The following is a 23,087-nucleotide window of genomic DNA, read 5'->3' as shown; positions in this document are numbered from 1 at the left end:
TTTTGATCATCTAATATTTATTTTGACCACTTATATTCTAACCAATGTAATATAAATTCTGACCACAACCGTATTAGAATTCTAACATTGTAACATCAACGATCGTTTAAAAAGAAAACATATTTTCGAATTGTAAATTTAAAGTAAATTTTGAAGTAAGTTTTGGAATAGGTATTACATCATATTTACCTTTACTTAACCTCAAAGGGTAATAATAAAAAATAAATTTAAATAGTGGTTACATTCAGGAATATGCTATTCGAGGATGCACGCTATCTGTTCCGGGGCTGGCCGTTTTTTTTTTTGTTAAAATACGATCCAACGGTTTTAGTTCAAATACCTATTTTTCTAATTAAACTTCGGCGCGGAAATGTATAGCGGTTTTTTTGTTTTATATTTAGTTTTATGGCAACATATACATAAATTAGTCGTGCTATACTTATTGCACAATTAATTTCAATGCAACAATAATTAGTGATATAGTATCCCGATAGTCTTAAAAAAATCCATTACGTGTGTGTAAATTGTGGATACAGGTAAAAAATCACGAAGTTGTGATTCAAATAAACGTTTTATATACATATTCAAATATTTTAACCAAATTCTTTAACATGTCCTGCGATCATTTGTCGCTTCTAGGCAACCACCTACTCGTATGTGACATGATTATATTTTTCTTATGTTATTTTCACCAAATGAGCAAAATTTGCACAGGGATATCACTTGGGGTAGGGGGGGGAAGCATATGGGTGCATTTGCCCCCCTTAAATTTGGCTAGAAAAATGCGTCATTTAATAAAATATTATGAATTTAATAAAATCGAAATATTAAAAAAAACGATCATTGACTGGCCAACTTTAGCCCCCCCCCCCCCCCCGGAAAAAGATCAAATAACGTCCTTGAATTTGCAATGTATTGCACTAAGAGGAAAGTATTGAATATTATTATTCAGGGTCCTGAAGTGAAACTGAGTGTAAATTCCGAATAAATGGCATTTATATGGAGGGGGTAGGTGGCTAATGAAATGTGGAGCCTTTTTTTAGTCAGTATAATGATTACCTTACAACCAAAACTCAACTGTGTTTTTAATTAAATATGTTATGACCTAATCAAATATTTTTTAATGAATATAACAATATTATATATATACATTTTTATTTCTATAATTAACCAATATGTTATTTCTGTTGCAGAAAATGGATAAAATGTATAAAATTACTCTTGTAATATCGGCAGTGTGCATCTGTTTATGCAATGGCGGGTGAGTTGAATATTTCAATTAGTATAGTAATTATCTTGTTAATGTAATTATAATATAGTACCTATTAATATTTAGATATCTACTTGAACATTTAAGCATTTATTATTAAATTTAATATAATTTACAGGCAATATACAGTCATCGGTGGCCGTAAGCTCAGACCGTTCACCGACTACACAGTCGGCGTTAGTTGGACTGGTCCTAATTCAAATTCGTTCTTGCTGGAGCTGAACGGTCATCATCTACCCGGTGGACCTTACCGAGAAGCTCAACAATTGATCATTGAACCAGCTACCTCAAAAATGGCAACTTTCAAGGTTTAGAAATATAAAATAAAACCATATTTATATTTATTTATATTATTACATATTGATTTGATTTATATAGATTGGTAATTTGGAAGCTGGAAACTATACTTTAGCATTGCGTTCTACTTCCCGTGAACTATTTTCCCATTCTGTACAGTTACAGTACGTTGGGAAATCCTTTTGTACTTTTTTGCATACGGATAAGACTGTGTATCAGCCGGGCGATACAATTTACTTTCGCTTGTTAGCTCTCAACATGTACTTAAAGCCAATTTATAATCTTGCTCCACAATTAACGTTAAAGGTAAAGCAGCAGTGACTTTATTCAAGTCATATAACAGAACTAATAGTGTGCTTATTAATTTACAGGATGGCAAAGGAAACGTTGTGAGAAATTGGTTAAACATACCTTTGACTAAAGGCGTATTCAGCGGTGAATTTAAATTAGCAGAGTTTCCAGTTTTAGGCGATTGGAGTTTTGAGATAGAACTTAATAGTCAGATATACATGAAAAAAGTATTTGTAGCTGATTATGTTTTACCTAAATTTTTGATTAACATTGAAGCACCGAAGCATGTTTATTTCAACGATAAGACATTCTCGGTATCGGTTAACTCAATGTAAGCTATAAATTAATCTATAATGGTAATATATAACATTAAAAACATGTTTTAATTTTAGGCAACATACAGGGCAAGACGTACACGGAGAGTTGATCGTCTCGGCTTATCCGGTAATCTATTCTGGCGTGATTCAACCAATCTTTCAAGATCCTTTAAGAAAAGTAATGCAGATAAGCGGAGCTGCTAATACAGAATTGAATATCAAAGACGAATTGGGATTGACAGAAGCCGAAGGCAGTGAAAGACTAATTGTGGTAGAAGCTTCAATAGAAGAAAGTCTCACAGGAAGGCGTCATAATACTTCCACCATTGTACATTTACATAGAACACGTTATTCAGTCATGTATGACGCACCATCGTTTTATAAACCAAATCTACCTTATACAGTGCAAGTGAGTTTTAATTAATGAGTGCTATTCAAGTAGCGTGAAATAATGAAAGTAAATCAGTCGACGTAACGTTTTAATCAAATTTAAGGTTAAAGTGTCTATGTGGGAAAATGAAGATCTTAAGAATTTGAATGCGGCTAAAGTAAAACATAGTTTCATAGGAGAAGGAGAAAAATTAGAAAATAAGTTTGTAGAAGGCAGTTGCATGTTTGACAATAACGGTTACTGTCAATATACGTTTACTCCTACGCCCAAAAGCAATCAATCAATAATGGATTTAGAGGTTTTTATATTCTATTATTATATATTTGTATTAGATAATATATCATAAAATATTTTAGATAACATATATGGATCTTAAGAAAGAAGTAAAAGGAATCAAATCAGCACAGTCACCGAGTGAAAGTTATGTGCAGATTAAATTAATGAATCCAAATCCAAACGTGAATGATAAAGTAAAATTCATGGTCAACTCTACAGAACCTTTGAACTTTTATTCTTACTATGTGATTGGACGTGGTGGTGTCATTTATACTAAAACTGCACAAGTATGTTTTAAAATGTTATTTTAATATGATTTATTAGAATGATATTAAGTTATTATTATATCCACAGATCTTTCCAGCTAGAAGAACAGATGATTTTGAATTCCAAGCTACACAAGCAATGGCACCAGAAGCTACCATAATAGTGATGTTAATAAAGAATGATAAAGAAATCGTAGCAGCATCGTTACGGTTTAAAATAGAAGGATTGCTACAAAATAACGTTTGTGATTATACAATGAGTTTATATGTTAGTTCTGAATTTATTAACAATATGCATTTTTTATTATTTTAGGTTAGAATAACATCTAAGCCGATTAACTTAGAGTTGTTGGGTCATTTGGATATTACAGTCACGGCTTCACCGAATTCTTATGTAGCTTTGATGGCTGGTGCTCCATCGCCAGATTTTTCAATCAGTACAAATCATCATTATGGCAGCGGAGAAGGTAGTGGTTTATCTATGAAGAAGGTTTTGGAAGAAGTGCGTTCCTTTTCTAACAGTGATGAGATCAATCATCCTACTAACGAATTAGACGCTTATAGGACAATTGAAATATTTGAGGTAATATTATTAATATAATATGATTAATGCTGATGTTTTGACTTATAATTCATTTTAGAAATCTGGTGTTTTTGTAATGACTAATAATCGAGTCAATGGACAGTCATTTTATGGTATGATTTTCAAATTTTTTGTGTGTTGTTTAAGAATATATAAGTAATTAAGATTCAATTGCAGTAAAACTACAACAAAGTGATCGAGTAGAAGGAAGCACACGTCCACCGTTAGCTGGTCCTTATGCTTTCAGTCATTTACCGGCACAACCAGCTCCACTATTGCATCTTGGACGTTTGCCTACTCCTACTTGGCTTTTTACCAATGTCACTTTAGGGTTAGTATATGACATTAGCTCATATTGCAGTAGAGCCACTAATAACAGCTTTCAAAGTCTCATTCCTGTGTTTGGGCGCTTTAAAGAATTGTGTTCTTAAACCAAGATAGAAGTTTATATTAAGGTCTATTGTATTTTGTAGTGGCGATGGAAAAGGCACGCTAGGCAGAAGGGTATCTGAAAAAGCTGGCATGGATTGGTCAATCGGAGCTTGGGCTATTCATCCCACGTTGGGATTAGGTTTTGCTCCGGTACTGAAAGCACATGTTCGTCCCAAGTTATTTTCAATAGCAGCTCCTGAAGTGGCACGCGTTAGAGAGACTATAGCTATAACGGCAACTCTTCACAATCCGTATAGCAGAGAGCTCAACGCCGACATTACTCTCCACAATGCGAATCAAGAGTTCAAATTTGAGCAAGTGACAAACGATCAAAGCGTTAAGCCTAGTAAGGAAATATATTTATTTCATTGTTATTATATATATATATAATTCAAGTAGCAATAACAATAATTTTCTATAGAATCAGACCCAATGCAAAAGCAAAAACTGACTATTGCAAGTAACCGTTCGAGCTCAGCGGTATTCTTCATAACTCCTACAGTAACACCCGATTTAGCTGGAACTACTATTACGATTGAATTGAGTGCGGTAGGAGGAGATATTTCTGAATCTGTATTGCATCATCTGACACTATTCGTACGTATATTATTAATTTATATTTGCTCTATTAAAATGTTAATATTATAATCATAATGGAATTTCAGCCGGACGGTGAAGAAACAGTGGATCAGATATCGGAGTTATTAGATTTGAGAAACGGACCGATGAATAAGAACTTTATATTGAAAGAGCAAAAGGCATATGACAGTAGACGCAATCTGAGAAAGGTGCAAGAAGATATTAAGATTGGGGCTACAGGTTCTCGATCGAGTCCTGCATTGAAAGTGTTGCCAAAATTGCTCGGACATCCGCCTGCAAGTGGATCTGCTCTTCTGTTGCATTATTTAAAAGTAAGTAAATAATAGTTATGTCTTTATTTATTAAATATACATATAATATTTCATTTGATTTTCAGCCGGACGGTGAAGATACAGTGGATCAGATATCGGAGTTATTAGATTTGAGAAACGGACCGATGAATAAGAACTTTATATTGAAAGAGCAAAAGGCATATGACAGTAGACGCAATCTGAGAAAGGTGCAAGAAGAGATTAAGATTGGGGCTACAGGTTCTCTATTGAGTCCTGCATTGAAAGTGTTGCCAAAATTGCTCGGACTTCCGCCTGCAAGTGGTTATCATAATATGTTGCCATTTATGGCATCTGCTCTTCTGTTGCATTATTTAAAAGTAAGTAAATAATAGTTATGTCTTTATTTATTAAATATACATATAATATTTCATTTGATTAATAGCAAAGTGATCAATCACCTGATAGTATAAGATCAACCGGTGTCGACATAATGCAAAAAGTTTATCAGCAACAAATGGCATATCGTCAAAGCGATGGATCGTTCAGTTTAAGCACCTTTCAAAAGAGCAAAGGTAGCATATGGTAAGATTAATATCTAATTATTTGTATTTATATTTTATGTTCCATATTAAAAGTTACAATTGATTGTGCTTAGGGTGACCGGAATGACAGCCAAGTGGATGGGCAAAGCAATTAGAATAGTGGACGTTAACATCCAAAGGAATATTGTAACGGATGCCCTCCGTTGGCTTTCTCAACAGCAATCTCCAGATGGAAGTTTTAGAGAATCTTCAACGGTAGCAATGGACGATAAAGTGCAGCAAAATCAAGTCGTTCTTACAGCTTTGACTTTGGATACATTCATTAATACTAAGGCAAGTATTGAAGTCATTAAATGTTTCATGTGCAGTTAACTTATTAGCAGACTGTTCTCTTAGTCTTTTTTCCATCACCTAGTCAATCACAACTAGCTAAGATTAAATTATTTTGGGTTCTTTCTTTTTGTACAGGACTTAACGGTACACATGTTTCTTTATAAGTACTTAGTTTTGAAATTGTCAGTACAACTTGTGCAAAAATGAATATCTGTCTGTTCTTGCTGAAGCACTGCGTCTTCATAGTCTCAAAGTCATCTCGAAGATTGGGTTGAACTCTTGGATTCAGGTGACTGATTAGCAGGGACATCATTTAGGAGGGATGGGGGCAGGTGGGAGCATTTGCCCCCCTTGAAGTTGGCCTGTAAAATGCATGTCATTTCATGAAATAATAAGAGTTTTAATGAAATCGAATTATTAAAAAAAACGACTACTTACTAGCCAACTTTTCCTAATAAAGCTGAAATGACGTACCTGATTCTAAACAAAAAAATCTTGGGTTATCTCGAATCTATCCCAAAATATTTTTTAAAATATGTAATTTAAGGGAAATTATATCGGAACACATTTTCACTGGTAGATATGTATTTTTTATCAGTGAAAATATAATTTATCAGGCAAGTGCTAGTAAACTTACACAATACCAACTTTTTCCTACATAGTAATATGTTCATTTACATGCGATGTATAAATGTTAAAGAGAATTTTTAGTGGAGTTATATTTTCACTAGTGAAGTCCAAATACATTTTCACCAGTCAATATATGTTTCTACTAGCGAAAATATAATTTAATTGATTAGGGCTAGTGAAATTATATGCTGCTATAAATTGTCTATGAAACTCAATTTGACAGTTGCGAAATTATAGTTTTATAACTTTCATTAGGTCAAGTTAAAAATATAAACTAAGCCAAATCATCTCTCAGGGGATAATAAGTGGAAAAAGAAAAACAGTTCATATGAAAGTATTGGTCAAAGTATATTCAATCAGAATTTTGGTCAATAGGTGGGCATAAAAACAATTATCACTTCTCAGAAGTCAAAAATGTACGTCAAAAGCAATAAAATCATGTCGGCACCGTTGCAGTGGGAACGCTCGTTACCGACGGTGCCGGCACGATTTTCATTTGATTCTCACTTATTATAAGTCGTAATATTGCTATAAAATGTCTTAATTTGAAGTCTTACTATTATACTGCTTATTTTATTGCTTTTGACATAGATTATAAATACTATGAATGAAATACTATGCTTAGCTGAACCTGATCGATGGTCAAACTTCTGCTTTCTCAGGCTTGTGTCATGTTGATTGATGCGGCGTAGTTCTGCGTAGTGTGAGTTTCGTCAAACACTCATTTATTGTTCAGAAGCGAATTAGTTATGGATGAAGTTATTGAAGAAATTTATTCAGTACTGCAATGCTTCAACATATGTAGTATATATCCATCGTCGGAATTCCTACAATTCTGGATCTTGTTAGACATAGAATGACAGTGATTCGAAAATCACGGTCATTCTATGGATGTAAAATTTTGGGTACCTGTTCGGCGAGGATATGTATCATCGCTATCCTTTGTATTTGGCACCGATATTCATGGCTTTATTGCCGTTTTTTTATTGAGTGCTATAAAACTATTAATTATTATAACGCTGACAAGATAAAAACATTGTTTCTTAAGAGATCCAATGGATACAAACAAAACAATTAGTTTTATAGATATCTTAAATGTGTATAGTATATAATTATTATAGTATAATATATAATTGTTATTTTTTATTATAGTTTATAACCGGAGATCAATATAGTAATACAATAAATAAAGCGCAAGATTGGTTAGCCCGCAATGTAGCCAAAGCTCAAGATGAAAGGTGGGATGCCACAATTTTGGCACCGTTGGCTGCCGTTCTTCATTCGGCTGGTCATCCTACGGCCGAGCAAGCAACAAATCTACTTAATTCATTGTCAAATTCTACAGGTATATATCATTAATATAATCAATCACCTCTCTGATTATATGATTATTAAATAAATATTGTAGATGGCCGTCGTTGGTGGGACTTGAAAACTATCGATAGCGAGATGAAAAATCCGTGGCGCAAGATGGGAAGTCAGAATATTTGGGTGTCGTCTTGGGCTTTGAAGGCACTCTTGGGTCAAGGATTCATTTCTGAAGCGTTAGAAACTGGAAAAACTTTGGTGTCGTTGCTCGGAGATTGGTCTGATTTACCGGAAGATTTGATAGCACTGTCGGCTCTGATAGATTTGTCTCAGACGGTTTCTAGAGAGACTAAGGCTGTCGTTGAGTTTCAATGCATGAACGATCGGAGTGTTTTTTCGTTGAATAAGAAGAATAGCTTCATTCTGCAGAAAGCACAGGTGAATATTATGCTAAATAAATCAATCATTATGTAAAACGGTTTAATATTGTTATTTATTTGAATTAAAGATAAGGCAGAAGGAATGCAAAGTTGACGGTGAAGGATATGGAGTTGTTCTTGCAACTATGCAAGCACTCAGAAGAACTAATGTAACAGGACCTTGGCCTCGATTCACATTAGATCCTCGAGTTGACGCTATATCTACTCCACATAAACTTCAATTATCAATATGCATTGGGTATTTTATATTTACTTAATACATATAAGATTTTGAATAAGTATATATTTTAAACATATGATTTAGATTCGCATCATTGCCTAATGAGAAAGAGAGCGGTCCCGTATTGATGAAATTGAGGCTACCTTCTGGTTTCGTTCCCGATTTGGATATTCCAGCATTGCAGGTTGGTTTTTCTTGTGCTCATAAATGTATGATCATTTTGTAATTTGTGATTATCTTTTTAGAAAGGAGGTTTTGTGAGGTCTGCTCGTGAGACTCAGTTGGCAAAAATGCTGGGACAGCCTCCGTTGCAGATAATTTTGTCGCCGTTGACGGCTGCTGAAAGATGTTTAACATTGAAAGCCTCAAGATTGTATCCAGTTGCCAACGAAAGACCTGGAGTCATAACTCTAGTTGATCTCACTGATAATAGTATGCTTAATCTTATGTTTTTATTATAAACTAGTTTAAGTAACATACAAATCATCATCGGGAACTAATTCACAAATTTAGTCCATAAATTGAAATGGGATAAAGATTTACCTAACGAATTTAATATGGAATGCATGCGGAAAGTTTTCCGTCTTAGTAATAATATGCAGAAAGAAAGAAACAATACATCACTATTGTTACACAAAGTTTTCTGTTTATATATGTATGTGTAGTAGTAGTAGTCGCTTGAGCTCCGGTCACACGTCTGTCTGGAATGGCGGGCGCCGTTGGATCTCCCACCCGCTAACCCACGATTTGCAATGCACGCCCGCCAGTGTTGCCACTCTGCATTGCGGATTAAGGGTTTAACAATCGGCCATCCTGAAACAATTAATGTCCTCATTAACAGAATTCGCCTAGCCGTCATTTTTTTTTCTTTTTTTTTTCAGTGAAGTTACTTAATACTTCACTCGTTCGAATGATCTTAGAGTTACTAGATTACCCACCAACTAAATCTGTCCCTAGATCGATAAAACTCACCCGCCTAATTGATAGATCCTAATGTCATCCGATTCTCCCCCTGACGAATCACCTGCATGAAATGCTCCGCTTTGATAACGCCGCAAGGCATCGACCGCTACGGTCGCTTTAAACCGTTTATATCCCCTAACACCCTTAAGCGAAATAATCTGATACCTATCATTACCTAGCTCCTTGAAAATTTTGTATGGACCATCGTATTTATTTGCCACCTTCCGATTAATACCTTTCTCACCAGGAGCTGTAGCAGCTTGGCGCCATAGGACTAGATCTCCGACCTTATGTTTAGTAGCTATCTTTCGTCGTTTATCAAACCTAGCCTTCATTCGTGCTGCTATGCGCTGTAGTGTTTCAGCTGCTTTCCTCCGTCTCGCCTGCAACCGATCTCGCCCCGCCTCGGCAGTATGATCCCCTGTGGACAACTCTGCCATCCGCCCGCTTTGATAAGAAAACATCAAATCCGCCGGTGAAAACCTAGTGCTAGAATTAGTGGTATGATAATACCCCATACTATTTCAGGAAGTTGCTCGTCCCATCTCGCCTCAGCAACCGCACTTGCCGTAATTGCCTCGATTATTGTGCGATTCGGTCTTTCCACCTGACCGTTGGCTCTCGGGGTTGCTACTGCATTCATGACATGCTTAATCCCTTTGTCCTGTAAGAAAACAGTAAATGCCTTACTAGTAAATGCCAAACCTTGATCCGAAACTATACGCCGCGGATATCCAAATTCACCAAACACCCATCTAAGGTTTTCTATCGCTTCCATCGAGCTCAGCGTGCGAGTAGGTTTCACAATGGTATACTTAGTAAAGCCATCTACTACCATTAATAAATAACTATTCCGTTTCACGCTTTTAACAAAAGGCCCTAAGTGATCTATATGCACCGCATCAAAAGGAACCGCTTGTTTCTCATAAGGTTGTAGAAATCCTTCCCTGCGTCCATAGTCACCCTTAGCATACGCGCAGTTTAAACACGCCTTAGGGAACCAATAAGTTTTCCCAATCAGTGAAAGACACCTTTCGAACCCAGGTGTCCGATCTCGTCGTGATGCTTACGCAATAGATTAAATTTAGCCATCGCCGGAACATATAGACGATCTCCTAGCGCAGTCTTGCGATATAAGCGCCCCTCTTTCACTGCAAAATGTGCCCTAATATCTGCATCAGCTTGTCGATTCTCTAATGCTCTAAGAATCCTTTGAGCTTTCTCATCCTGTAACTGCACTAACATAAACCAGTCCGCCTCGGTCCCGTCAATCAAATTGACTGTTACAGGGTTTCGACTTAAAGCATCCACATGCTGCATCTTTTCGCCAGGACGATATTCTACCTCCATATCGTACTCCTGTATGGTGAGCCACCACCGTGCTATACGAGGTACTAGATCTCGTTTCAGCAATGTTGCCCTAACTGCTGAGCAATCAGTTACAACTTTAAAATGAACTCCCAACAGATATACTCGAAATCTCTTCACCGATTCGACCACAGCTAATGTTTCTAGCTCATAGCTATGATACATTGACTCCGCTTTTGTTGTCGCTCGGCTGAAATATGAAATTACTTTCAATTCGCCCGTTGCCTGCGCCTGTAGAAGAATACCGCCAAGACCCAATTTACTTGCATCTGTATGTAACTCAGTTACAGATGTACTACAATATGACGCCCAAAATTGGTCTGTCTGCTAACTGGCGTTTCAGCTCATCGAATGCATTCTGTTGAACCTCGCTCCATTGCCAGTCGACATCCTTGGCTGTGAGTTGAGTAAGAGGCCTCGCTATAATCGCAAAGTTTTTAACAAATTTGCGAAAGTAACTCGCCAAACCGATAAATTGTCTCACCGTATGAACATTGGTCGGGGTAGGAAAATCAGAAACTGCTTTGGTTTTCCTCTCGCCAGGTCTTATTCCCTCGCCGCTTATCTCATGTCCTAGATAAGAAATAGAATTTTTCAGGAAAGAACATTTTGCTATGTTCAGCTTAAAACCTGCCCGTTCTACCAGTGTCAACACCCGCTCCAACAAAATCAATCCTTCTGCTACTGTCGATGAAGGAATTAGCAGATCATCCATATAAGCCAGAATCTCCTCATGCTGCATTCCACCAAGCATGTTATTCACAATCCTCTGAAACACCGCCGGCGAATTTGCCAAACCAAACGGAACACGCAAGTACTCATATTGCCCGTCCGGAGTGATAAATGCCGTTTTGTGGACCGAATCGGGATGCATCGGAACCTGATGATATCCCTGCGCCATGTCCAATGTTGTGAAATAGATCTTTCCATTTAATCTATCTAAATGATCCGAAATCAATGGCAATGGATACCTGTCCTTCACTGTTGCTGCATTTAACGCCCTATAGTCTACACATAACCTAATACCACCATCCTTTTTGTTAATCAATACAATCGGACTCGCGTAGTTTGACTGGGACTCCCTAATGACTCCACTATCTAATAATCCTTTAACCTTTTCTCTAACTCTCTGTCTTTCCACATAAGATAGACGGTATGGTCGATAATACACCGGCGTCTCGTTAATGAGTTTAATTTCCATTTCGCCTAAGTGAGTCAAACCTAAATCACTCTCGCTGGAAGAGAAACAGCTCAGCTTATCCTTGAGAAGGTCGACTAGTTTCACCATGTCCTCATTCTCGATATTTCCCACATCCAAGTCCGAATTATTAAGTGATATGATGGTACTTACAGTTGTTGTGGTCTTAGCTAACAAAGGCTCCTTTAGTTGTATAGCTCTGCACCTGGTCGCCCTCGCCACCAATTTTCCTGCTTTCCAGTTAAGTTCTCCACTGCCCAGGTTGGTGACTTTCACTCCTATTCTCTCCGCCGCCTGTAGAATACCACTGGGGATGGCTACTGAGGATCTGCCGTCTTCGAACACTTTCGCGCTCATCTCGTAATCTTCGCCTGGCTGAGCCCCATCGATGATGACGTTTACTATTTCGGTCACTCCGTTCGGTATCGTCACATCTTCTGACAAGAGGACCCTGTGTCTCACGTCCTCGGGCTCCAACAAGCTCCTCTTCAGCATGTTCGAGACGTCCTCCTTGAGCAGCAGCGCCTTGCCGCCCTGTACCACCAGTGATACTCCTTCTTCCCCTAGCGCCGGTTGACCTATAATCAGATCCGCATTAGAAATATTGCATTGCGTCACCAACGCCTCAATGCTCAAGTCTATATCGTCAATTGTTAAAGTAAACGTAGATACGCTGTCAGCTTTCCCAATTCCGCCACCAAATCCTCTGAGGAGAGTCAGCTGTGGTACCGTTTGCAGCTTCAAGCGATTGGCACAATTCGCTGATAACAAATTATGCTGACATCCAGTGTCTATATAAACTTTGACTTCATTCCCATTCACGCATCCCTTCTTTCTGTATATAAGGTCTAAATCAGTACTCACCAGTTTAACATCGACGGTGCGCCTCTCCTTAGGGTCTCGCCGCCGTTTAGTTAAAACATTCCTTACCCTACATTGCCGATGGGTGTGTCCGCCTTTGCCGCACAGCATGCACCGTTGCATCCGAGGTTTCAGGCAGTCTCGGCTGAAGTGATTGCCATACTGCTGGCAATTGTAGCACCTGACCAGTCGCTTTTCAGTCGTCGCCTCGACTTCCTCAGCTGCGGGCTCCGCCCTCGCTCGCTTCGGCTTGGAGTGATAACTCCTCGCCCTGATGGTCCTCGCCTTAGTGAGTTTCCTCTCTCCGGAAGAACTGGACGACCGTGATGCATAAGTGGCCACGAACTTCGGCGACTTATAGTCGTCGAGACCACTCAGCAGCCTGTTATACAAATCTTCAGGGTCCTCGCTGACGCAGGCATAGGCGTTAGCGTGCAGCTCGTCAGGCAATCCAAATATTATGCATGACACTGCCTTAGCGCCAGTCAAGTCGCAGCGCTTGCACATCGCCAGCTTCTCCCTATAATAAGTCGTCATCCTTCTTTTTCGTCGTAATCACTTGAAACAACGTCGCCGCGAAGCCATCTCTCCTTGGGAAGGTACGCCGCAAGCTGGTCTTCCACTCTTCCCAAGTGAGGTTATACTTCGTAAGATGACTATACCATTCTTCGGCCGCCCCTTTCAACTTCATCTGCATTAAGCAGGATTTTTCGTAATCAGTCCAATTATGCGCCAGGGCCATCTGCTCGACCATCGCTATCCACTGGTCCACCTGCAGGCTTTTGTTGTCCGGGTCGAACGGCTTCACAATGTCGATAGGCGCTCGGAAACCTGCGATGCCGGGCCCCGCGATTGAGGAGGCCTGGATAACTTCCTGCGCCGGACCGCTAAGCACCTGGGATTCCGGACCGCCGAATGATAGCTTCGAGGCGGCGCACTATCCGGTCTTCGAGCATCTGCAACGCGTCGACCTCATCTCCCGACATGCTTCCCGCCCGAATTTCCGCCGCGATGTCTTCGCGGACGAACCTGCTAACAGCCCTATTCAACGATTTATTAGGACTTACTTGTACTCCGGGGCCACCCCTTCCGCCAAGATCACCGCTAGTTCCGTGGTCGCCCCTTTCAATAAGATCGCCCCTCCTCGCATCGCCGCTAGTTCCGGGAGCTTCTCTTCCTCCCAGGCCGCTACTTCCGTCGGCGGCGTTGTTTACGTTTTCTTTGTTGGCGGCCATCTTGTTTGTTGTGGCGTCGTTAGCAACAAAGCACGCGAGATTCAAAATGCGCCGTTAGACTTTCGCAGCCGGTTCTCAGCACACGCGAGTAGCACGATCAGCACGATCAGCACGATCAGCACGATCAGCACGATCCCACTTCTGAATTGTTACACAGAGTTTTCTGTTTATATATGTATGTGTAGTAGTAGTAGTAGTCGCTTGAGCTCCGGTCACACGTCTGTCTGGAATGGCGGGCGCCGTTGGATCTCCCACCCGCTAACCCACGATCGCAATGCACGCCCGCCAGTGTTGCCACTCTGCATTGCGGATTAAGGGTTTAACACTGTTGTATTATAAAAAAATAAACAGAATCATTAAACATATAGACACGTTATAATATTGTGTCTTAAGGAGATAATTGCCACAGTGGAACATGGGTGGTCAAAATATTTTTAGATAAGTAATAGTTAAAGGTCGGTTATTTACTAGATAACTTCCAATAACTTAATGAATATATTAAGTAATACTATTAAAATAGGATTAGTTATTCATTATTTTCATTAGTAAGCTTAGTCAGTTTAGATTGATTGATTGGTAATTTATAGTTTTATTGGTTTTATATAGCAAATTATTTATTGAAATATAATTTATGCAATTTATTAAAATATTCTAATATTATTTTTAAAAGCAATATTATATGGTTAAGCGGAATATTTCTTTTTATTTCTGCGAGAAAGCTCTAAAAATTCAGGGAACGCCGTTGGGTTATACTAGTAATCCTGCGCTTTCCCAGTCTACTGGTAGATATTGTGAAAGGACATAGTGACGCTGGTGTAGGCTTGTTCTCTAAGGAGGTTCTATCTCGGTGAATGTAGGTAGCACTAGTCTTCTAGGGCACCAGTGGGAACCACTCTCCGGAGGTACCTTATCTGTGAGCCTGGCCAGTGTTGAGCTCAGTTGCGGCTTGTGACAATAGAAACAGGTGCTGCTAGGGGCCAAAAATATATATATTTTTTTTAAACTGAGTATAATATAAATTATACATATAGTGACAAATCAAACAAAATAAAAATATAAAAGTTTAGTCGCTATGATATATTTTTGAGAAATGATACCACTTATAAATTGATTAACCGCCCTACCTTTAGTACTACTACCTTTCTTATGAAATATTATAAATTAAATATAATAGATATAAAAACATATTTTAGACCTCTAAAACACTGCTCAGAATAGATTCAAATTCATTATTTATTTATTATAATTGCTTTTAGTCATCATGTTATTACAAATTTATTTCATTACTTTACTATATACGATATTTTAGTCTCTTATCTTCACCTATTACAGTAGCACGTCGCTGTTTAGCTTAACTTTTAACTTAAATAGTTAATCTTAGGTTAAATTGATTTTATGTTAAATAAAATATTTTATTGTGGGGACCTATTTATTCATTATGTCAAGAATTAGGTGGCACTCTGGTAACACTGACGTGACGGTGGCGTAGGGCAACACTCTTTAGCGGATCTCGCATTAGTCAGTCCGTGAAGCTGACAATTAATTTATTGTTTTAATTATTGAAAAAGTTTTTTTCTTAATTCCTGTAATCACAAAAGTAGCGTCGAAGCATAAACTAAAAAAATACCGCTTTAAACTACCAATTTGTGACACACGAAACGGGTTTGTACGGGTTTTTAGTCAAAATGTACCAGGAGTGCATACTGAGTGAGAAGGTAGCTAGCAATTAATTTATTATTTTAATTATTAAGAAAGCATTTGTTTTCAATTTCTGCAAATTATGCTTGGATACGATACTCAAGAGTCGCGTCAAAGCATATTCTAAAAAATATCGCTATCGTCCCTGTGAGCGAGTCGTCCAATCAGGGCTTGGATGATCGACATTTTCAATGACAAGTCAGCATTTCAAATTTTTAGGCTTATAAATGGTCGCTACAGATAATATAAGAATTATATTATTTTTACATTATTTATTATACCCCATTTGCGTTAACGCAGTCAGTTCGAGAGCTATCCATTTCATCATTATCCATAATTTCCTATTATTAGCTCTAAAGCACATGATACGGATATACGCTTGATGTACTTATAATTGCTCCGGTTTACTTTTGAACACATTTATAGATTTTTTTTTTATAAATGTTTTCATAAAATAAACCGGAGTAATGATAAGTATATCGAACGTATATCCGTATCATGTGCTTTATAGCTAATATTAGAGGCGTAACCCCAAACTTGCCATCTTTTTCTCAATTATGTATGAATAATGATGAAATGGATAGCTCTCGAACTGACTGTGTTAACACAAATAGGGTGTAATTATTAATCTTCGAGTTTAGAAAAATCTAAGAAAAAATAATTTGTGATGATCGATTGGAATTATAATTATATATTAATCACTAATTCCGATCTTCCGGACATGATAGAAATTAAAAAAAACACTAGGGTTATTATGAGATTTGAACCCAGGTTTTTCTGGTATTAGTCACCGACGTATACTGCTATATGTTTTGCGAATTTTTAGTATTTTTTTTAATCAAGCGGTAAAATCCTAATCCTACTAGGTTTGGCGTAGGTGTTTACTTTTTATTAAAAACTATTTAGCAAACACAAAATTGCGAATTAATGTATAAAAGAGCTATTCACTGAGTGCTCAATGTTCTGATATAAATAAATAACCTGTCCTAACAGTTTTATTGCTAGCGAGATATTTTATAAGATATTTTGAAAATAAATAATTTATTGCCCATTTGAATTTATAAATGTTATAATATTATTTTAATTCGCATGATGGTCTTATATTTTAATTCTGATCTCCTATTCCGATTCTGACCGTATGCTATTTTTATTGCAATCGTTTGATATTTATTCTGATCCTGAATAATATAAATATGACCGGGCTGTTAATACAATTCTGACCGAGATTTGATTTTTATTCTTACCAAAAGTAGATTTAAATTCTGACCATTTAATTAGTTGCCTTTGTTATGAAATACCACTCATGCTGATATCGGCTAATTGTATTTATTCAATTATTTACATAACGATAAAATGCAATAACAATTTTCAAATGTTGATTTTGCCAAATGTAAATAAAAATGGTTTCCTTGAACAGAACATTTGCCCAATTTGCGGCGTAATAAAAAAATAACCACACGATTTTGTCATCAATGTAAACCGCATTTTCCCAAAGCGGAAATCCGCGCATAAACAATTCGCGAATTTCTCATGCAAATTTTTCGTCAATTTACTAAGCAAACATCGGTTATCATCACGGAGGGTCGCACGATTAGTTCGTCAATGATTGTTTTTGTTCATTTCTAGGTCGTCGAGCTAGAGCTTTCTTTAGTGGAGGATCTGCAAGTGCTTGCGAATTGTGCGGTGGAGCAGGAAATCGAAGATGCGGGGGCGCCGAGGTGGACTGTCAAGGCGGCTGTTTGATACCAGCACCGCTCCCAACAAAATGTGCCGTGAAGGAGCATTCGAGCGCCCACGCCCTTAGACTTATTACACTGTATTTTTTCTTAGTAGTAATAACTATAATAATCGCTATAATAATAGCGATTTGTGTGAGACTATGTATTAGGGGTACCGTAAAAGATTCCATTTTTTTTTACATTCCTTGTTTGAGATCAGTTTGACCCTGGACAAGGTAGAGTGAGCATCTTTGTAAGTTTTTTTTTCTATAGTATTGTTTCTTGGCTTTCTTTTTGCGCCATAAATATTTTTTTAATCTTAAAGAACTGATTTCAAGCATAATAATTATGTATATAATTAATAAGTTAAATGTGTATTATTCAATATGTTTATGGCAAAAAAACTTTAAATAAAAAAATAATGTACGCATAACGAAATTGTATTATCACGCTTGAACTGATGTATCTATATAACTAATTTCACTTTTGAGATGTGTAATAATAATATATTGTATACAAAAAAATGTAATATTTTTTACTATGCGCGATGTCAGATTACATTTAATGTTATACCATGTGATTTTTAAAATATGATTATTTTGTGATATTGACGTTCTTTCGAGTTATTTTTTTATATGCTCACACCAACGTAGTACATCACTCTTGCCATCGGCACGGGAGCAAGCAGCCTCACTGAAGTCCATCCTACGCCAGCGAAGACTTACGAGACGCCTGCCTGGAACTTCACCCTGTCGCAGAACCCCTGGACGTCCGCAAAGAGCATCCACCACAGTAACAACCGAGCTAAGATCAACCCTTTTGGAACGCGAGCCGAACAGCTGATATTTTGGCCATCCAGCACTATCCGTGAACTTCTCTCCAGAACCACGGCCAATAATTTAAATAAATCGTTAAGGGTAAAATTAGCAAACCAGAAGCAATCGAACAATACATACGGCATTGCATGCTACTTTTTTTTCGATCAAGGTTGGAAAGCAACTAAGGCAGCTAAAACCATTATTGAAATTTATGGAGCAGTAATAACAGCAAACAGATGCCAGTTTTGGTTCCGGCGATTTAAATCTGGCGATAGGACCTTAACAGACGTTCCGAAATCAGGACGACTTTCGAAATTCGACGATGAACTGCTGAAGGTCATTTTGTAATCAAATCCTCGTCAAAGTATCGAGGATTTATCCCAAAAACTTGCTGCTCCGTGGTCTACAGTGCAAGAACACAAAAAAGTTCGGCAAAACTAATCGAATGGGTGTTTGGGTTCCCCGTGCGCTGTCCGTAGCGAACAAAGAGAAGCGAATGAACACGTGCGATTCACTGTTGTCAAGAAACAGAATTCACCTATATTTGGATAAAATTGTGACTAGTGACGAAAAGTGGATAGTATACGACATCGTGGTGCGAAAAAAACAATGGCTTTCAAAGAAGGAAGTACCTGTTCCGACCCCTAAGCCCGACCTCACCCTTCGCAAGTCCTATTGTGTGTATGGTGGGATATTCGTGGAATTATCCATTATGAACTGTTAAAACTGGGTGATACGATAACTGCAGAAGTTTATTGTCAACAACTCGAAAAATTGAATGAGAAATTTAAAGTGAAACGTCCGAATTTGATAAACCGAAAAGGAGTGATTCTGTTACACGACCACGCGCACCCTCTCAGTGCAAAGATGAACCGTGAAAAAATATGCAATTTAAATTTTGAAGTCTTAAAGCATCCTCCATATTCGCCAGACCTCGCTCCTTCTAATTTTTATCTCTTTAGATTTATGGAACATTCATTTAAGGACAAAAAATTTGAAAATCTGAAGGAAGTCGAAAATCATTTAAATTCGTATTTTAATTCGAAACCACCAAATTGTTATAAAGCGGGAATCCAAAAAATGCCTAAAAGTTGGCAAACAGTTCTAGATAACTATGGGGATTATATTTTATAATATGTAAAATAGTATGAAAATAAAATTTCAATAAAACCTATGATGCTTAAAATAATGGTTTTCTTTCCGGTACCCCTAATATAATATCTAATCGCAATATAATATTTAATCGCAGTTTCTAGACTTAAGTCTCTCACCTGATTGACGAGGATTGGTGTCTGTGTGTGTTAACACGCATCACCTTTTTATTATTATTTTATTTATTTGAGTTTAAGAAATATTAGCTGGAATTAATCAAACAAATCAGCTATTAAGCCATTTGTATGATTTCGTATTCTTTCGCGGTGTCTATTATTAAGCCTTTCAAAATGTTTCTTAAGAGTGTCTATTTTTAGATCCTAGTGCAACATCGAATTGCGAACATACCAAGGGGCGTTTGCTGCGATTCTCAATGAAATATTCTGCTGGGCTTGTAATTTTTGAGGGTATTTGCGAGTATTTATAATATGTCCCCACACAGGGGATGCATAAGACATTGCGGGTCTGATTATTGCTTTATAAATTAGCAGTTTATTTTTTATACTTAATTTACTTTTGCGGCAAAGAAGGGGGTAAAGCTTAGCTCTTGTGTATTTAACTCGATGAATTAGAGTGTCTATGTGTGGTTTCCACGAAAGTTTAGAGTCTAAGGTAAGACCTAAGTATTTGGCCTTATTATGCCATTCTATCGGTTTATTATACATTTTAATTTTGGCTAAATTTTCTGTAGCAAAGGCTTTTTTTCTTCTAAGAGAGAACATTACTGCGACGCTTTTTAGTGGATTTGCAGTGACCAGCCATTTGTCGAACCATTTTTCAATATTTTTTATTTTATTTTGAAGTTTAATTACCGCTCGATGAGGATTCTTATAGGTACACAAAATAGCTGTATCATCAGCGAATAGAGCAGTTATGTCGTTACCGCGGTGCTTGGTTGGAAAGTCGCTCGTAAATATAGTGAATAATAAAGGACCCAGTATTGAACCTTGGGGCACTCCAGCAGTTACAGGTCTGGGATTTGACAAATGATTTTCAAGTTTTATGTTGAAATTTCTCCCATTTAAAAAAGAGTTGATTAGTTTAATTAAATTAGCAGGGAATTTGAAATGTATTAGTTTGAATATGATGCCTGTGTGCCAGACACGATCGAAGGCTTTGGCGATGTCCAGGAACACTACTCCAGTGGACATTCTCTTGTCAAAGCCCCTTTGGATATGTTTCACCACTCGATGAAGTTGATCAGTAGCAGAGTGTGCGTTTCTAAAGCCGAACTGTTCGTCGGGCAAGATTTTATTTTCTTTAACATGAACTAATAATTTAGCTTGAATAATTTTTTCGTAAATTTTGCTTGCAGCGGGTAGCAAACTTATAGGTCGGTAACTAGAGGCTAATGAAGGGTCTGTTCCCGGTTTGCGAAGGATTATTACGTTTGCTTGCTTCCACACCGTCGGGAAGTATAGGCACTCGAGAGAAGAATTAATTATATTTAAAAAATAATTGATGGCACTTGGGGGGAGGATTTTGAGAGCTTTATTTGGTATGGAATCATTGCCGGGTGCTTTTCGATTAGGAAGTAGACGGATATTGTTTTCTAGTTCAGATAGTGTAATTTTTATATCAATATTAGTATCCGCTGTTTTTTCAAAAAAGGATTTTAGGCACTTTTCTGTTTTATTTTTAAATTTACGTTTAAGTTTACTTAAATCGACCGAGCATTGATTTTGAAGACTGTCCGCTATAGTTTCGCACTTTTCTTCAACTGTATATACAAAGTTACCCGTTATTGTTTTAATTTTACATATGCCAGTGGATTCGCAGCGAAGAATTTTTGAAGTGTTCCAAAGTGAATTATCTTCAGGTTTTAGATCTCTTAATTTGGTTTCCCAAGTATTATTATTATGTTCAGCAATAGCGATTCTAATTTCTTTTTGTAATTTGTTAAGTTGTCTTTTAACCGATTTTTCGTGATAATTTTGCCAAAGATGTCTTAAATGATTATTTTTTTTAATTAATTCTTTAATTTCTTTGGGTAGGGGGTCATGTTTAGTAATTTTGTTTTTAACGGTGCACCGTTCAATTGAAAATTTAATCACTTTGTTAAATTCGATTATTTCATCGTCGATATCAGTTTCAGTTCTTAAGATGTTGATACCAGGAAGGGATTTCTCAACGAAGTAGGGGAAGAAGTCCCATAGTATTTTATGCGATTGTGGGGCTGGATTATTATTTCTTAGATTAATTTCGAGCGTGAATATTACCGGGTTGTGGTCTGATGCGAGACTATTATGGACTTCTATTTCACACGCGGGCAGATCTTTGCAGATGGCAATGTCTAATATGTCCGATCCTCCGCGAGTAGAGAAATGGGTTGGCACGGACGGTATTTCTAAGTGTATGTTACTATGAGAAATGTCATTAACAAAATTATTCAAAGTTCTACCGTTGCGATTGGTAGCTCGGCAATTCCAATCTTTATGTTTGGAGTTAAAATCACCTGCGGCAACTATGGGTTGTGAATAATTAAACAGTGATTTAATATCTTCGATGGGATATTTTGGTGTGGGAGGAGTGTAGACGGAATGTATTATGACTGGAGAATGCTCATCGGTTTTAATTTCTATACTCGTTACTTCTAATTGCGCGTACGCGTTTATTTTCGTTTCATTATGTTTTATATTATTTTTAATATATACTGCTGTTCCGCCGCCAGCGCCTAATAATCTATCCGTGCGGTAAGTTGTAAAGTTGGCAAAGTTAATTTTTATCGAATTCTTTAAGTGTGTCTCGGAGATAAGAGCAATATCTATATTTTGATCTAACAAAAATTGATGGAGTTCACATTTATTATCACGTAGGCCATTTGCGTTCCAGGCCATTATTCTTAGTATTTTACGATTTGGGTTTTTAATGTCATTAGGATTAATCATAGGGGCTTCTTTTTTTTTAAGTTAATTTCTATATTTTTATTCGCGAGTTTACTCTCGGTCTTAGGATTATTATTATACTATTGTTATATAAGTCGTGCTTCATTGATTTATGTTAATTAAGTGTTTAGTTATAAGAGCTTGTATTTGCTGCTGCATTTCAATTATAGTTTTAACTATATTAATATCCTGTAGTGGTGCTGGGGTATTTTATACTGGTTCAATAGGTGGTCGATACTACCTGTGACTGAGTGGTCGATATTTCAGAGTTTAGGGACTGTGAATATGTCTTTTGATTTTTTGTATTATCATTTTGTTTACTGTTTTTTGTTTTAAAGAATTCACTTTTTTTATTATTAGGGTTTTTAATGCACCCGCCATAGCTAGCAGGGTGTTTACCACCGCAATTACCACATAGTGGGTTATCTGTTTTATTACCGTGTGGACATTCTAATGCCACATGAGGGCTTGCACACTTAACACAAACTGGTGCTGCCCTGCAATTCACAGCAGCATGTCCAAAGATTTGACAGCGGTGGCACTGTAAAGTATTTTTTGGTTTATTTTGAGTTTCGATTGAAACTTTTTGATGTAACAAATGGGTTAGATTATATATATTTTTATTTTGCTCACTTTTTTTTAATGAAATGGCAAACAATAACATCGGCTGGTTGGTAGTTTTATTTATTAATTGGTGAACATGGAGTACATCGAAATTTAAAC

At 37.1% G+C, this 23,087-nt stretch overlaps 2 protein-coding genes and 1 long non-coding RNA gene across 10 annotated transcripts in view; 1 reads left to right on the top strand and 2 right to left on the bottom strand.

Annotated features, from left to right (window-relative positions):
* Positions 1-18,124, top strand: part of LOC148236254 (CD109 antigen-like) — a 71,566-nt gene extending 53,442 nt beyond the window's left edge. For all 5 annotated transcript variants that reach the window (XM_088183826.1, XM_088183823.1, XM_088183822.1 and 2 more), the window contains 23 exons: positions 1,194-1,261; positions 1,389-1,578; positions 1,649-1,873; positions 1,939-2,189; positions 2,251-2,584; positions 2,670-2,864; positions 2,923-3,129; positions 3,197-3,349; positions 3,422-3,691; positions 3,750-3,804; positions 3,869-4,022; positions 4,165-4,469; positions 4,545-4,720; positions 4,789-5,034; positions 5,100-5,372; positions 5,438-5,577; positions 5,651-5,870; positions 7,653-7,845; positions 7,909-8,246; positions 8,317-8,486; positions 8,553-8,652; positions 8,714-8,900; positions 17,418-18,124. In XM_088183826.1, coding sequence (XP_088039952.1) covers positions 1,197-1,261; positions 1,389-1,578; positions 1,649-1,873; positions 1,939-2,189; positions 2,251-2,584; positions 2,670-2,864; positions 2,923-3,129; positions 3,197-3,349; positions 3,422-3,691; positions 3,750-3,804; positions 3,869-4,022; positions 4,165-4,469; positions 4,545-4,720; positions 4,789-5,034; positions 5,100-5,372; positions 5,438-5,577; positions 5,651-5,870; positions 7,653-7,845; positions 7,909-8,246; positions 8,317-8,486; positions 8,553-8,652; positions 8,714-8,900; positions 17,418-17,734 — 4,764 coding nt within the window. In that variant the 5' untranslated portion in view covers positions 1,194-1,196 and the 3' untranslated portion in view covers positions 17,735-18,124. The remainder of the gene's footprint in view (positions 1-1,193; positions 1,262-1,388; positions 1,579-1,648; positions 1,874-1,938; positions 2,190-2,250; positions 2,585-2,669; positions 2,865-2,922; positions 3,130-3,196; positions 3,350-3,421; positions 3,692-3,749; positions 3,805-3,868; positions 4,023-4,164; positions 4,470-4,544; positions 4,721-4,788; positions 5,035-5,099; positions 5,373-5,437; positions 5,578-5,650; positions 5,871-7,652; positions 7,846-7,908; positions 8,247-8,316; positions 8,487-8,552; positions 8,653-8,713; positions 8,901-17,417) is intronic.
* Positions 5,991-7,173, bottom strand: LOC148236256 (uncharacterized). The gene is made up of 2 exons (XR_015809246.1): positions 6,309-7,173; positions 5,991-6,232 (listed from the first exon to the last, which is right to left on the bottom strand). It is a non-coding gene; the product is annotated as an uncharacterized LOC148236256 (long non-coding RNA).
* LOC148236255 (uncharacterized) lies at positions 8,280-14,346 on the bottom strand. 4 transcript variants are annotated; one of them, XM_088183828.1, is made up of 3 exons: positions 12,151-14,346; positions 9,952-10,095; positions 8,280-9,281 (listed from the first exon to the last, which is right to left on the bottom strand). In XM_088183828.1, the coding sequence occupies exons 1-3, from the start codon at positions 13,393-13,395 to the stop codon at positions 9,258-9,260; spliced, it is 1,413 nt and encodes a 470-aa protein (XP_088039954.1). In that variant the 5' UTR covers positions 13,396-14,346; the 3' UTR covers positions 8,280-9,257. The 4 variants fall into 4 exon arrangements, with proteins under 4 accessions (XP_088039954.1, XP_088039956.1, XP_088039955.1 ...); XM_088183830.1 differs by having other exon boundaries at positions 13,926-14,346; XM_088183827.1 differs by lacking the exon at positions 8,280-9,281 and adding an exon at positions 9,350-9,878.
* Positions 18,125-23,087: the final 4,963 nt, after the last annotated feature.

The sequence above is a fragment of the Plectrocnemia conspersa genome, unplaced genomic scaffold (assembly GCF_051122295.1).
Source record: "Plectrocnemia conspersa isolate PC_06_02 unplaced genomic scaffold, ASM5112229v1 ptg000004l, whole genome shotgun sequence".
Classification (NCBI taxonomy): domain Eukaryota; kingdom Metazoa; phylum Arthropoda; class Insecta; order Trichoptera; family Polycentropodidae; genus Plectrocnemia; species Plectrocnemia conspersa.
This window is presented reverse-complemented; position numbering and strand designations above follow the sequence as displayed.

What these genes read in the sequence shown, in the direction of transcription:
- LOC148236255 (XM_088183827.1), bottom strand. Translation starts at nt 13,395, where the DNA reads ATGACGACTTATTATAGGGAGAAGCTGGCGATGTGCAAGCGCTGCGAC. An exon ending in TAGCTAAGACCACAACAACT is followed by an intron (nt 10,096 to 12,150) that starts GTAAGTACCATC and finishes GTTTTCTTACAG; the next exon opens with GACAAAGGGATTAAGCATGT. An exon ending in ACGAGCAACTTCCTGAAATA is followed by an intron (nt 9,879 to 9,951) that starts GTATGGGGTATT and finishes TTCTTATCAAAG; the next exon opens with CGGGCGGATGGCAGAGTTGT.